This window comes from Metopolophium dirhodum, chromosome 1, assembly GCF_019925205.1.
Source record: "Metopolophium dirhodum isolate CAU chromosome 1, ASM1992520v1, whole genome shotgun sequence".
Classification (NCBI taxonomy): domain Eukaryota; kingdom Metazoa; phylum Arthropoda; class Insecta; order Hemiptera; family Aphididae; genus Metopolophium; species Metopolophium dirhodum.
In genome coordinates this window covers 145659560-145675451 of record NC_083560.1, presented here as the reverse complement: position 1 = coordinate 145675451, position 15892 = coordinate 145659560, and the positions used below count along the sequence as shown (strand labels likewise).

Genomic DNA, 15892 nt, shown 5'->3' with positions numbered 1-15892 from the left:
CGACGACCGTTCCACCGACAACAGCCACATTTTATATTTTTCCGTAAACAACACCGGAAAAACAACCGGACGTCATGTCGGGAAAATATATTAATGAGTTGACCGCCGCGGAGTTGCGCTACGAATGCAGGCAGCGCGAGTTGTCGGATACGGGCGCGAAGGATGATCTTGAAATCCGGTTGATACAACACTTCACGGACCTGAACCTACAGGCCAATGAAGTCCGGTTTCCGCCTATGGAACCCGCCGGACATACCGGAAACAACCTGACAACAGGTCAAATACTTGACGCCGGACAAAGGGAAAACCAACCGGTCGAATCATCACCCGCCCAGCCACCGAACACCACCACCAATAAACCACACACACCCACACACCAACAGGCTATGGACATGATTCAAGCGAGTCGGTCCATAATTAAGGCGCCTGCACACCAAAATTAAAACGTATACAACGCTCCAGAGATGGCGTTGTTCGCTGTATCACCGCCGTCGTGGCAGGCCGTAACCACGCATTATTATTCCACGGATAGTCATACTGTGCGTTTCGTGTCAATGTATCCCCGCCCATATAATTTTATGCACGCAGCGCACTCGCTCCTAGCTTTGCGCTCACAACCTACTAATTAACTAAAGCTCCTCTTAACTTTGATATGTGTACCAATATTTAAAGTACAACAATGTATCTAGTACAGAGCTTGATTTATATTAATAGCCTAATTACTTTTTAAATTACAAATAAAATAGTCAATAGAAATGAATATATTTTAAATTATATAACAAAACTCAAACATTTCAATTATAATTTATTGTTCCTACAAACAATTTATAATGGCACATTTATTTTTAATAATAACTAGTTGCATATTCTGCGGTAACAATTTGATATTAAATCAATTTTTGGATTGACAATTTCGGGAAGCATATAATCCATATAAAATGAAAAAAGTTGATTCTCCATCTTTTCTTTCCAAAAATTGTCATCACGAATAATTTTTTCGAAAAATAATCCTGCAAATATTATTTAAACATTTTAATAACTATATAAAATGTATATAGTAAATTTAAAATTGTAAATATATTTATATACATAGAATATTAATGAAAATAGGTACCGTTGGGAGTCCACACTATAAAATAACAATACTGTCTTTGAGTAATGTGTAACTGCCCTTGTACTTGGTAATAGTACTGAAAAGTACGTTTTAATTCTACTTCTCCTTTTTTATTGATAATTAAATATTTTATGGTTTTCATTTTAGCAGCTTCTTGAGGGGTAGTATTTTTTATGCTAGGAGGGCATTTTATTTCAATGATACCATCATCTCCGATGATACCATCTGGACTTCCAGCTAAAAAATTAAAACATTGATCGACAAACATTCCACAAGGCGTAATTTTTATTTTTGTAATAGCTTCAAAAGCGTCTTTTGCTACACTCTCATATTGGATACCATACCTATTAAATGAGTAAATTTATTTTAATTATTAAATGTTTATAAATTATTACTATATTCATATTAACTTCATCGCGGCCGTTGTACCCACTAAATCGTCACTGTACAATATATATTTTAATGTGTTGGTCCTGGATGTCTTAGGTCTTAGAGCACATATCCGGCCAAAATTTGAAGCAGTCAACCTAAATTTTCGCTCTTGTTTCCAAATCTCATTTAAGGATTGACCAATGGTTCGTCTTTCTAGAGATTTTATTTCTGTCAAATCTAACTGAAGGCTGCTTAACAAATTTTTTTTTTTCCCTTCAACCTCTTCATCTGTCAAATTTAGAACGCTGCAACCAATATCATCAACATCTCCATAATCCTTATCAGGACCTGCAGTCACCGTCTTCTTTTTTTTATTATTGTTGAATTTATTTCTTAAAATACAATGTTTTTAATAGGCTAAAATTAAATTAATTATAATATATTACGTTTTACCTAAACTCAAGTTGTCTTCTTGTTTCACAGATTCTTTTTTTTTTTTTAATTTCTATATATTTTTTAGTAAATCTACCAGGACTGAATTTGGTAGCATTTTTGTGTAGCCTGTGTAAGTAATCAGGACCATAGTTATAAGAAATCAGTGCTGTATTACATCGTGTCTTATAAGATCCTACAAATTATAAATTTATTCGTGTATAAATCGATAAAAAAAACTGATAAGATACAATCTCTTGCAAATATTTTATTATGTCAACACAATTTACTGATGAAATATACAATATACATATTAACATATCTTATAAATATAATTATTTATAAGATATTTAATATATACAGTTACCTCGTAGAGAATAATTAACTCTTTTGCCTCCAACGTATTTTGCTATTACACTATTGTAAGCTTCAGCGCAATTATTATTTACACTGTACAGCAAACTGTCACTATGGTGGGCAACTAAATTAATTGCGCCCGACAATTCATCCCAAAGACCACTCAGCCTAAATTCAGGAACTAAATTTGTCTCATTTGGTTTGTAGCCTTTACAAAAATAGCTAACAATTAAAAGAAAAACGAGTCCATTAGTAATGTATTTACTGTTTATTTATTTTGTTTATAGTAGGTAATTAATTTTACCTAGCGCACTTTTCATGATCACCAAAAACATGTCGAGGACTATTCAAAATATCAGCTTTCAGAAACTGAACTTTTTCACTCTGAGAAAGTAATTTATTTGACTTCCAGTATTTCGACGCTTCTGTTATGGCATATCTAAGTGTAAAGTTTGTACTTAATGATATTTTAAATTATCTTTGACACAATATAAGTGTTATAGAGGTATAAACTGCATGTACCTACCTTAATCGTAATATATTGTCTTTTAATTTAATTCGATGATACCCAGGAATTATAGAGCCTGAATTATTTTTTCGTCGAATAGATATATCTCGTAGTCGATTACAGTAGTTACGAAGTATGTGATTAGAACATTCAATTTTTTTTATACGGTGTTCAATCCCATATGGTTTGGCAATTGATAATTTTTTCATAATACTGCTGTCACCGTCACCAATTAATTTGTCATAAATTAACCCATGCATATCCATGCTATGGGAAAAACCATCAACAATAATATCAGCTTCCATTGAAGTCGAAGTTCCTGACCAATTTTTGTAACATTTATGTGGATTAGGTTCTTTTGACAAGAACTCAGCTTTGTTACAAACGGAACATATTTTATTGCGAACTCCTAAATATAACACTTTTCCAGTCTGGTAACCGATAATACATGCCTACGAATGTATAAATATATATATTTATAATACAAAAGTTAACATATTGAAATTATGTTATTATTTAAAAATTAAATGATAAAAAACTCACAACGCCAGATAAAGCATTATAATTTGATTTGTAAGAACGTTTCGACCATGCTCCATCAGCAACCACTGTAATTAACGGTACTCCATCCTTATTTATATCACCTCTTTCGATTGCCATATTAGCCTCTTCTTTACCCGCTATTTCAAGAGATTGCCACATAGTTGTTTCTATATACCCACTTATTAGTTCGTGTTCTTTTTGATAAGTATTATTTGACATACAAGGCATATTTAAAATGGCTGAAAATTGTTCGAGTTGTGCATAGCCTTGACCAGTATTGATAACACTCGAAACAATTGCCGTATTTATTTTTAATGCTGATGATTTTTCTTCTGGTTCTGAACTAATTACTTCCATCTTACAACACATTTTGCATTTGAAAATAAATTTACTAAAATATCCTTTGCGAATTTCTTTTACTAAATCTAAACTAGCAATTGTACAATCAAAAGCTTCATGTCGAATACTTTGAATTGATTTAAAAAGATGGCCGATATCTATGAACCTTCTTCCTTGTATCTCAAAAGAGTTGCTAAAGAATATAAATAATATCCATCAATTGAATGAACTTATTTTGAGGTAATTACCAAAGCAAATAACATTCTTGTAAAGTATTCTGGTATAAGTATTCGAATAAAAGTATTTTATACTTTTCTTAATACTTTTAAATAAAAAAATAATTAATTAATTAAAAATAAAGCTCTGCTGTATAGTAGGTTTGAGTGAACCTTTTCATTGATTAGATCACTGTGATGGATGTATTACATTTGAATTAAATGATAAATCATTGTTTACAAAGAAAAAGATAATGAACGGAGATTTTGTAAAAATTACAACTTAAGACCAACTTTTAGAACAACTTACGAAAAACCTTGTTTTCAATTTTCAATCCTTAGTTATAAAAACTAAACATTTTATACATATTTAACTACAAAACAATTGCAAATGTTCGATATTTTGACGTCCAAATTTTTACTAAAAAGGTCTATAAAAAATTATAATTTGAATACTTTCTTCTGATTTTTTGGTTAAATTATAAACTGTTTACAAAAAACCTTGCATTCATTTTTCAATCCTTAAATATTAAAACTGAACATTTTATGACTTTTTAACAACAAAACCATTTGCAAACGTTCAATTATGAATTTTGGCCAAAATTTAATGTTTAAATGCTTATAAAAAAAAATTGTGCCTATGTATTTTTATTATTTTTGATCTGCTAGTTTATAAACTTGTGAGGAATCTTGTATTATTTTCAAGAAATTTGACCCAACGAAATTTTTCTTATCGATATTTAAAAAAAAAAAATTTGGAAAAACCGAACATTTCTTTTGCTTATAAATAGCTCAAAAAAAGTCAAAATATTTTGAAAATTTGATGATGTATTGATATTGCTTGTATAAAAGTTTAGTGAAAATTTCATGTCTCTGCGGTTATTATTTTATGTGTTATATCAATTAGAAAAATCGCGAAAAAAAAGCGTTGCGTAAAATTATCCAGGTTTTCCTTGGTTTTTTGTAGAGATGTAAAATTTACGTCAATTTTTTTTTTGGTTATTTACCGAGAAAAATTTTCTTAAATGTACGTAAACTCTGTAAATTTGGTAAATTTTGATAATTTTTGTATGTCACCGTAGAAACACCTTAAAGAATTCCTCACTTCCACTTTTTTATGAACTTATAATTAATGTGACGCCTATTTGTATTATTTACTGGATAGTGTGGTTTTCAATGTTCATGGTATAATAAATTTAATATATGACTATATTAATATTAATATTTTATATAAATTCCTAGTAGTGTTATTATTGACTTCTTTTTATATATTTTAAATTACTTTTTATGAATTCAAATATTAAAAATGTACTAATAAAATAAATTGTAAATTAATCAAATCAGATTCATTAGGTAAACCCGCTGCGTTTAAAAAGTATTGAAATTTTTTTACTTTTGACCCCTCAAAGTACCAACTAGATTCACTTTCCTATCAGAAAAGTTGCTGATTGAGAAAATTGGAGCACTTTTACTGCCTCAAAACGTGATGACAGACACAAAAAAAAAATAAATAAATAAAAAAACACAGAAATGTTGCTGATCGAGAAAATCGGAGCACTTTTTCTGCCCCCTAAAACGTAATGACAAACACACCAAATAAAATCAATTATCATTTTAAAATCAATACATTCATCATTCCGTTCAGAATCTATAACATTTTGTTACAGGGAGGTTAAAAATAAATCCGAGCCCCTTTAGCCCCTTCATTCTACGTATATGATTCGAATACGAAATAAAAGATTCTTTACAAGACTGGTAAATAATAAGTAAACAGACATTTGAAAATGTCCAAAAATATAAATTATAGTAGTTACATAAAAATCAGCCTACCCATTTTCAGGTTCAACTTCATTAACTACTGTAGATGACATAAATGTATCACTCTCATTTTCAACGTTATCATTCAAACTACAAATTAAAAATTAAATGTTTATTTCTCTTATTCATATAATACCCAGTAAACATATATCACATATAATATACGTTTATATAATGAGTAACTTTGGTGAATACTGAATACATATTATACGTAGCTAATTTTTATATAATAACGGTTTAATAAACGTTAAAATTTGTTAATTTACGTATGTATGGTAGGTATATTATATACGAAAAAAATTCATATCTTACACAAAAAAATTCATATCTTACACGAATTTTGTAGGTACCAAAAATAAACGTTATATAAATGTAAAATATACGTAAAAATGTTTACTGTTTACTTATATAAGAAAGCTTAAAGAAATTTAAATTAGTTTTTCACATTACCTATCTATTATAAGAATAGACGACGAAGCTTCAGGACTGAAACCGTCGGTAACCAAAGTTGGGGGACTCAAAACATTTTCAATGAGTCTAGCCGGTGTAGGAGTACTATATTATTGTATTAAAATAAATAAAGTGGTAGTATTAATTATAAGTTATGAATACCTATATATATTTATGATATGTAGTATAAGTATGAATTATTTATTTTACCTAACTCTTATAACATTATTTGATGAATCTGATGAATCAGTCAAAGTAAAATCTGCAACCAAATTTGAGGGGCTTACAACACTATCGCCAGGTTTGGGGAATCTATTCAAAAAATACACATTTTATTTACATCATACCACATAATATTCATTATAACCACAATAATCTCACCTATATTCCAGTTTGGGTTTTGTCTTTTTCAAACGGCTTTTCATGACATTTTTCAATGCCTTTTTTTTGGATGTCATTCCTCTAGTTTTTGTTGGCTTCATGTTCGTGCTCAAAAGTTACTTATTTAAATAAGCAGAGCGAAAAAAAAAGTACTTATAAACACGTAACGTATTGAACAAAAAAATATCAAACAAGTAACGTACAGTATGGACAGCGACTCACAGTCCACAGATGACACGTAAATACGTAATTATTCGATATCGGATATTTATGAACCGGCAGACCGCAGACATAAAATACGAAAATAATATTATACATATAGTCATTAGTCGCTATGAAATTATATAAATAAACTGCCCCTTCCACCAACACCCGCCACACCAAAGCAATCGACGGCTGATCACGATTCACGATAACACCATGGGTGCTGCGGTGTTACGGAGTGGAGGAGGATTATTGCCTGCCGCTGCACGCCCGAGAGCAGCACCTTACATACAAATTATTACAAATGTGTTTTTACTTTTTACTGAAACTTAGTTTCGTATTTCCAATAATATAGCTTACTGAGTGAAATTAGTGGGTATACACCTATTATTTAAATTGTAGTGAAGAAGTTAATTTAGGCCTGTATAGGAGTCGATTTTCGACATTTTATTTTCAATGACCAATATTTAATTCTAAATATTGCAATATTTTACCATTTGCATTTTAATTTTTTGGGCTTATTGATTAAAATATCTAAAAATTGGTTTCTATACAAGCACAGATAAACTTCTGTTCTACAATATTGATTATAGGTATTTTTACACTGAAATCGCTCAATAAGCCATATTATTGGAAATACGAAAATTATTTTTCCTAGCATTTTTTCATGCTATTGATACCCCTTAAGGAGGTACGGCAAGCGGCGGAAAACTCGGCGCATGGGCACAGTCTGGAATCGCGACTGACCATGCTCGAGGACTGCATGGCCCGCTTTGGCGACGACCAACGCCGCATTGCAGAAACAATGCGACGCCTAGAAATGGGTATGGCACGCCAAGCACCGGAACACCAACCGGAAGGGACAGCACCGACCCGCCCCCAACACAATGTGTCATCGAACAACACGGAATACGGTACGAGGTACTCCGCGGCACGCGAACCGCCGTCCGCGGGTAACCAACACGCCGAACGTTCGGTACGGTTCGATGACACGCCAAATTTATACCATGCCCCCTCCTCCACACACACCTATGCGTCACAACAATCGACGCTGATACCATACGACGACGTATGTGCAGCGAAACATTCGCTGCCGGAGTTCCTCGGAACAACGCCTGAGGACCCGGTACGATTCATACACAAGGCGGAATCGATATTGTACCAAACGCGTATAGATAGGTCGGCCTGGACTAATATTGTCACGCAGCAGCTGAAGGGTGCAGCCAGTACATGGTGGAACACCATCAGACTACTGGACCTCACCTGGGATGAGTTCCGCGCCGAATTTTTAGAAAAATTCGACAACGTGGAAATACAATCACGACTGCGGGCCGAGATAGTATCCGTCCGACAAACACAAACGCAATCGCTTACGGAGTTCGTGACACAAAAAAACCAACTCGCGCGCCGCGTCAATACCGGGCTATCTGAAACACAGCTAGTCGGTACGATAGCCGGTCTAACGCGCAACGAATACCGCACACATATCCGATTGCAGAGACCAGCGTCTTTCGGAGACCTCCGCCGGGTCGCTGGAATCCTGGAATACACACCAGACGAAACGCCCACACAACAACAGCAGAAACCGGCGTACAAAACATATTCCCAAACCCGCCCGCCCCAACCGAAGCCACAAACGCGTACACGGGACGGTACTGCTGGTAAACCGCAACCGCCCAACCCGTGCAGGTACTGTGGAGGTCCTCACTGGAACAGTGACTGCCCCGGGAACACGCCGCGTTCGGGAAACGGGAAATGAGTCGACGGACAATTGTCCACGCCGCCGCCTCAAACACACACACACACACAACCACGCCACCACACACAACGCTCGGCAATACAGACGGGGATATAACTATCAAACGCGCATCGATAAACTCGGCGTCATCAGATATATCACCCATCAAAAACATTAAAATTCCGTTAAGTAGCAGGTCATCATCACCACACACAACGACCCCTACTACGGAATTAACACGTACTCATACGGTACACACCCATAGCACAGAGGTAACCGAAACGGATGCTCTGGTAATGGCGGTACAAACCGCTCCCCATAGTACCGATAACGCGGTTAAGAACCAGTTACCCAGCTATACATCACAACCACCGTCGAATAACGCTAAACGTGTATGCCCCGACAAAATTCCGACCCCCGCGGTCGAACTCGAATTTAGGTCAGGCCCCGTAACAGCTCTACTCGACTCACAAGCACAAAAATCGTATGTAAGCCCGAACATAGCACATAAATATGGCACAACCCCACACGGACAACCAACTCAGGTACGAATGGCGGACGGACATACCACCACGACAAGTGGTACCTCCACATTCGTAGCCAGAATCGGAGACCTCACGGTCACCTTCAACGCAGCCATTCTGGACAATTTGTACTGCGACATGCTCCTAGGTCACGACTTTCTCGTACAAAACGAAGTCACCTGGGACTACACAACGAGCACTATCCATTTAGGTTCGGATAGGAGAACAACAGCGTGCTGGAAAGGGCGGACACCCACCCCAACCCCAGCACTAGATGTCGACAAATTAACAATAAACGGTGACCACCACACACGCGCGAAACTCGCCGAAGTAGTACGCAACTATCCGGACGTATTCAACGGTAGGGTAGGACGCACCAGGTTAATTGAACACGACATCCTCCTCAAAAACCAAACACCCATAGCACTCAAACCATATCCCTACCCACCGGTAAAACAGGCCACAATCGACACCATGATACGGGACATGGAAGAGCAGGGACTGGTAGAACAGAGCACATCCCCGTGGGCCGCACCCATCGTCCTAGCAAAAAAGAAAGACGGCTCACCCCGACTATTCATTGATTATAGGCGGCTCAATGATATCACTGAGTCCGACGCTTACCCAATGCCCGACCTCAATACGCTGATACGTCAGATGAGAGGCGCAAAAGTATTCAGCGTCCTGGACCTTAAGTCGGGTTACTGGCAGGTCCCACTTAACCAAAACGCGCGAAAATACACGGCATTCCGGACGCGTCGGGGCCTATACCAATTCCGAGTCCTCCCCTTCGGCCTCAAAAACAGCCCCATGACCTTCGTGCGATTAATGGACGAAGTCCTGAGGGGGTACCTGGACGAGTTCGTCCGCGGATACCTAGACGATATAGTGGTGTTTTCAAACACTGTGGACGAACACCAGTGCCACTTGGACAAAGTTCTAGAACGTCTACAGAGACACGGGCTCACATGCAACCCCGAAAAGTGCAAATTCGGAGCCACCGAAATTTCATTTCTCGGACACCTAGTCACCTCCGAAGGAATAGACAAACAACCGGAGAAACTAGAGGGCATCATAAACTACCCCCCACCAACCAAACTGAGGGACCTACGGAAGTTCCTGGGCGTTTGCAACTGGTACAGCCAGTTTGTCGACAACTACGCGGACACCATAGCACCCCTAACGAATAGACTCAAACAGGGGACCAAATGGTCGTGGACCGAAACCGAACAGGCTGCATTTACCAAAATAAAACGCGCCCTGTACGATTCGCCAAAACTGTCGACACCAGATTACGGAAAACCGTTTTGCCTACAAACCGATGCTAGCGAAATAGGAGCAGGTGCCGTCCTTTTCCAACGGGGTGACAGCCCGGACGAAAGGCGGATAATCGCCTACGCAAGCAAAAAGTTTAGTGATACGCAAACAAGGTACGCCGCGGTAGAACGCGAGTGCCTCGCGATAATCTGGGCAACCGACAAGTTTAGACCATACCTAGAGGCCCGCCGCTTTGACCTATTCACCGACAACTCGGCACTCACATGGCTCCACCGAGCCAAAAACACAAATTCCAAGTTAACCAGGTGGGCACTACAGCTGGCTAACCTGGACTACAAAACCACACATGTGCCCGGCGTACAGAACGAGGCGCCGGACATGCTATCCCGCAACCCAACCACCGGGCCACCGGTAGACGAGGTACACCTCGAGGAACGACTAGTAGGAGTACCCACCTCACCACTCACCACTGCTACTAGCTCACCGGCCGACAATCTGTTCGCCACGACGGACCCGGCTAACACCACTAGTGGTCCCAAAATCACACACGCTATGCTCGTGACATGGCAGGCCAATGACCCCAATACACGAGACACAGCGCGCAACATGACAACGGACGACCCAGCGCCCAATACCGGAAGTACCACGGATAAAAAAAATAAATACATTTTTACCGACGGTCTTCTGCGGATAAATTTGGGCGAACACACACCCGTAGTCATCCCAAAGGACAAGACGCAGAACGTGATCTGGACATACCACGATCACGTACTCGCAAACCACCCGGGCTGGAAAACGTACAGAGCGGTAAAACAACGGTTTTTTTGGAAAGGACAAAAAAACGACATCCGACTGTACGTCAAGTCGTGTCACATATGCGCGTGTACCAAACCACTGAACACGCGCGCAGATGACCCCGCGACCACCAGAATACCCCGACACCCCTGGGAGGTGGTTAGCATAGACCTCATGGGCCCCTACCCGCGTACGAGTAGGGGAAAACAATACATACTGGTCGCCACGGATCTGTTTAGTAGATGGACCGAGGCATACCCCCTCGGAACAGCCACTACAAAAACAATAACCGAAACGCTTGAACGAGAATTCTTTTCACGTTTCGGATACCCCCGTGTGTGCTTAAGCGATAACGGCCCACAGTTCGTAGCAAACGATATGCGTAAAGCGATCGAACAGTGGGGGGCCGAGGGCTGGACAACTCCGGTATATCACCCGAGGGCCAACCCAGTCGAACGCCGTAACCAGGAATTAAAAAAAGGTCTACGCGCGCTACTCATCGACGGCAACCACAACACCTGGGACACCAAGCTAGCCCCCCATTCTTTTTTCGATCAGGAACAGGCGTAACGACCGGACAGGATATCCACCATCGGTACTCGTCCTCGGGAGAGAGGGCAAAAGGCCGGGGGACTGGATACTGTCGCGGACAGCGGACAACCCGATCGAACAAATAAACATGGCTAGGGCGAGTCGCGAAAACAATGTACTGACCGCACCACCGGTAACAGGTGGGCCGACGGACACAAAGTACAAAACAGGTGACACAGTGTACTACAAGGCACACCACCTGTCAAACGCGCACAAAAAATTTCACGCCGGCTTCGCACCGAAATGGTGGGGACCGGTAAAGCTACACAAACGCGTAGGCAAAGGTGTGTTCACCACAGACCAACAGCCAACACGCAAGATCCACGTGTCCTGCCTAAAACGCGCAAACACCGCAGCGCCCAAAACACCCCCCACCCAACCCCCACCCCAACCATAAATCCACAATAGCATTTGGTGTACATCATTTCAGTCGGAATAGCACCAATGGAGCGCCAACCACCAGCCACATCCAGCACCCTCCAACAAGCGGCGGAACTGCTGGAACGCAGCCAGCAGCTGCTGAGGTCAGTCAGCATGGAGGAGGGCACCAACACCACCACGGCGGCACGGGTCCGCCAGATGACCACGGCGCAGTTGCAGCGGGACCCGGTACTGTGGGCCGCCTACACGCGTGGGTGGGAGGACCGGACCGTCGTCTTCCAAAGGGCGACGAGCGGCGAACCCGCAACCGCAATGCGGCTCAATAGGTCGCGCAGCCCCAGGCGGGTGACTCGACCGACGGCCATGGCACGACCGGTAGCCGCAGCACGACCGGCGACCCGAACTCGACCGGCGCCACCAACAACAACAAGTCGGGCACCGGCGAGACTGCCTCCCCACCCACTGATGGAGAGACCAGTACCGGCACCGAGGACATCAACCATCCCGCCTCCAGGACCGCCCGTCAACCCGCTGCCAAAAAGGGACAACACCACCGACGCAACACCACCGGCTTCACTCAACGCCCGCCAGCGCCGGAACAAACAGCGGATGCGGGACTACAAGTCAAAGCAGACGTCCCAGCAACACCGCCTGGAAAAACCGGCGCCAACACCAGCCCCCGTCCCGCCACAGCCAGAACCTGCGACACCGGACCTCACCGTGGTCACGGTACCGGAAGTGACAAACACTTCCGGAACAACCGGAACCGCGGAAGAACCAACAGCCGCGACCCCTCAAACCGCGGATATGGAAATATCCCCGGAAGAGGAGGCGGACCTGTTAGGTGAGACCGACGCAGGCATGGCTGGCACTGAAGACATGGAGGTCAGCCTCATGTACTTCAGTCCCCCCACGTCCCCCCAACATGACTAGATACCACCAGGGCCACGTCCGCTGAACACAGCTGGAAAAACGTGCCCACGGACAGGTGTCTACCACACCCACCCTCCACACCCACCCTTTGAAAACACCGGCAACGGCCGGAACACCACCGCCGTTGGCGGTTTGGGGGGGGGAGTATGACGCGGTCCCGCGTAATAGCTGTTTGAATTCAAATAGCCTTTTACGCGGAAAGCCGCGCAACGCTTCTCAAACAAACCGCCAATCGACGATGGACGACGCCGGCGCGCGACACCCGCGCTGTGAACCGTCGGCCGGCCGTTGAGTGAACCGGATTGTAATGTCACCAGTTTTCACCGACGACCCGCACGAGACTGACACACACGTCCCCGGCCAATCGTCTTTTTTTTTTTTCCTCTTCTTTTGTTTTCCGTTTGATTTGTTTTTGTTCAGTGACCGACAGGGCCACAAACGCATTTCTTTTTTGTTCATCCGTGAAATAAATTTAACCCTCACATCGCAAAATTTGTGTTTTTCTTTTTTCGTTTTGTCGTGTGAACCTTCTACCTCAACATCACCGCACCCACGCGGCCTTCACTAGGCCCGCAACACAGTACAGGTGGGGATCATTAGGGTGGCTTTGTCCAATGGAATTTTGCTAGTCATTTTGGGTTTCCTAACTCGTTTAGTTTCTTCCAACTGAGTATGTACTATCCCTTTCTGAGTCCGGGTACCTATTTTCCGTAATTCCGTTTCACTTACTAATATCGGTCTTATACTTGTATTCAACAAATTCTTTTCCCTGATGGCTGTTAAATATTTTTCCCTATCGAAATCTACAGAATATTGATATCCTTCGTCTGTACTTAAGTCGATTAATAAATCCTTATTATCGCTATTTGTTGTATCTTTTTCCTTGTCAGTTCCCTTATTTAATTCACTATCACTTGTTACTTCTGTGTTTACGGAAACTCTAACCTGATCTATTATTTAAACACTTCCGGTTTCGCTATCAGTTAGGCTAACATTAACTTCTTTTTGACTCATTAAATAATAGTCATAATAATTTAATTAAATAAATATATAATTCTAATTAAAATAGATTAATTGTTAAACTTAACTAAAACGTAAATGACACACTAGCGTAAAATAAATTAAATCGTTTATAATAATTAAATATACAATTAATAGCAGCAATGAATGAATACTAAACAAAATATTAAATTCGTATAACTAACGATAATTAATAACACCGTTATTATATTCCCTATTTAAAACCCTTTTAAATTTTTTTATTCAATTTTTTTTTAACTTAATTAATCAATCCTAGGACATCTATACTTAAATAGTGACTCCTACCAACTGTATTAATTAAATTAATTCAATTTTATATTAAACTCAACACTTAAGGACTTATTCCTGCCTTATATAAAATAAATCTCAAAATATAGACTCACTGTCTTCAAATATATTCACAAAATATCAGGACTTACAACTTGGCCTATAAAATTCAATAAATCGACTTCTATTGTCGTAATAACTCAAAATTCAATAAAACTCGACTTCAACTTGTCGTAAAAATTCAATATAACTCGACCTCAATTGTCGTAAAAATTCAAAATTCAATATAACTCGACCTTAATTGTCGTAAAATTCAATATAACTCGACCTCAATTGTCGTAAAAATTCAAAATTCAATATAACTCGACCTTAATTGTCGTAAAATTCAATATAAACAGAAGGACTTACTACACGGCCTATAAAATTCAATAAAACACGACTTCAATAATTGTCTTAAAAATTCACATAAACAGAAGGACTTACTACACGGCCTATAAAATAATCTCAACGAAGACTTCAATGTCTTAAATAAATTCAACAATATAAGGACTTACTTCTCGGCCTTTATATAAAATTCTCAAATAAATTCACAAAATATAAGGACTTACCACACGGCCTTAATAAATTCCCCCAATATGGACAACAATGTTCCAAAATAATTCACAAAACGTAAGGACTTACTACACGGCCTTAATAAAATTCTCAAATAAATTCACAAAACGTAAGGACTTACTACACAGCCTTAATAAATTCCCCCAATATGGACAACAATGTCCTAAAATAATTCACAAAACGTAAGGACTTACCACACGGCCTTAATAAAATATTGTTTCAAAATAGATTCCTAATTTTTTTTATTTATTTTTTTTATATATATAGATTGTGGCTATATTCAACAATAAGGACTTGACTGCCTTTCAATAATTAAAATATCAAATAATAATTCTCAAAATTATTATAAATAATAAGCACGGTTTAATTCAATTAATTGTTACGTAAAATCTGGATTTTTGTTCAACCTAAGTAATTTAATTTATTTATTAATGAATCGTAAAAGTTTTATTTAAATATCTAAAAAAATTTATTCAATTTTTTGTTTTATTTCAATGATTTATTTTTTTAATTTAAAAATAATTATTAATTTATTTATTTACCCGATGTATTTCTCTTAAAAAAAATTATTATTTCTTTACGTATTATTAGTTTAAATTCTGAATAATTATTTATTTATTTTATTTAAAACTATTATTAATTTATTTATTTAAAATGATTGAATTTAAAAATAATTTATTATTTTATTTTAGTTAAATGACTGAAAATTTATTTTATTTTATTTTAAAAATTTATTTAATTATAGCAATAATGTTTCAATAATAATATTTTATTTTATTTAAATGTTTTAAAAATTTATTTTAGTTTAATTCAAAATTATTTAATTATATTAATAATAATATAATATTAATACTTTATTTTATTTAAAGGATTGCAAAATTTATTAAAAAATAAAAATAAAAGTATTATTTTTATTTAAATAATAAATAATTATTAAATAATTATTTTAGTTTATTTTAAAAATTTATTTGATTGTATTAATTATATTATAATATTATT

The 15892-nt window shown here is 38.5% G+C and overlaps 2 protein-coding genes across 2 annotated transcripts; one reads left to right on the top strand and one right to left on the bottom strand.

The window, feature by feature from the left end:
* Positions 1-824: 824 nt before the first annotated feature.
* On the bottom strand, positions 825-6752 carry LOC132933168 (uncharacterized). The gene is made up of 12 exons (XM_060999485.1): positions 6530-6752; positions 6359-6460; positions 6149-6253; positions 5711-5788; positions 3327-3858; positions 2802-3235; positions 2580-2714; positions 2286-2497; positions 1940-2114; positions 1525-1878; positions 1115-1458; positions 825-1010 (listed from the first exon to the last, which is right to left on the bottom strand). The coding sequence occupies exons 1-12, from the start codon at positions 6628-6630 to the stop codon at positions 856-858; spliced, it is 2727 nt and encodes a 908-aa protein (XP_060855468.1). The 5' UTR covers positions 6631-6752; the 3' UTR covers positions 825-855.
* Positions 6753-7400: 648 nt separating this feature from the next.
* On the top strand, positions 7401-8492 carry LOC132933167 (activity-regulated cytoskeleton-associated protein-like). The gene has a single exon (XM_060999483.1). The coding sequence runs from the start codon at positions 7401-7403 to the stop codon at positions 8490-8492; it is 1092 nt and encodes a 363-aa protein (XP_060855466.1).
* Positions 8493-15892: the final 7400 nt, after the last annotated feature.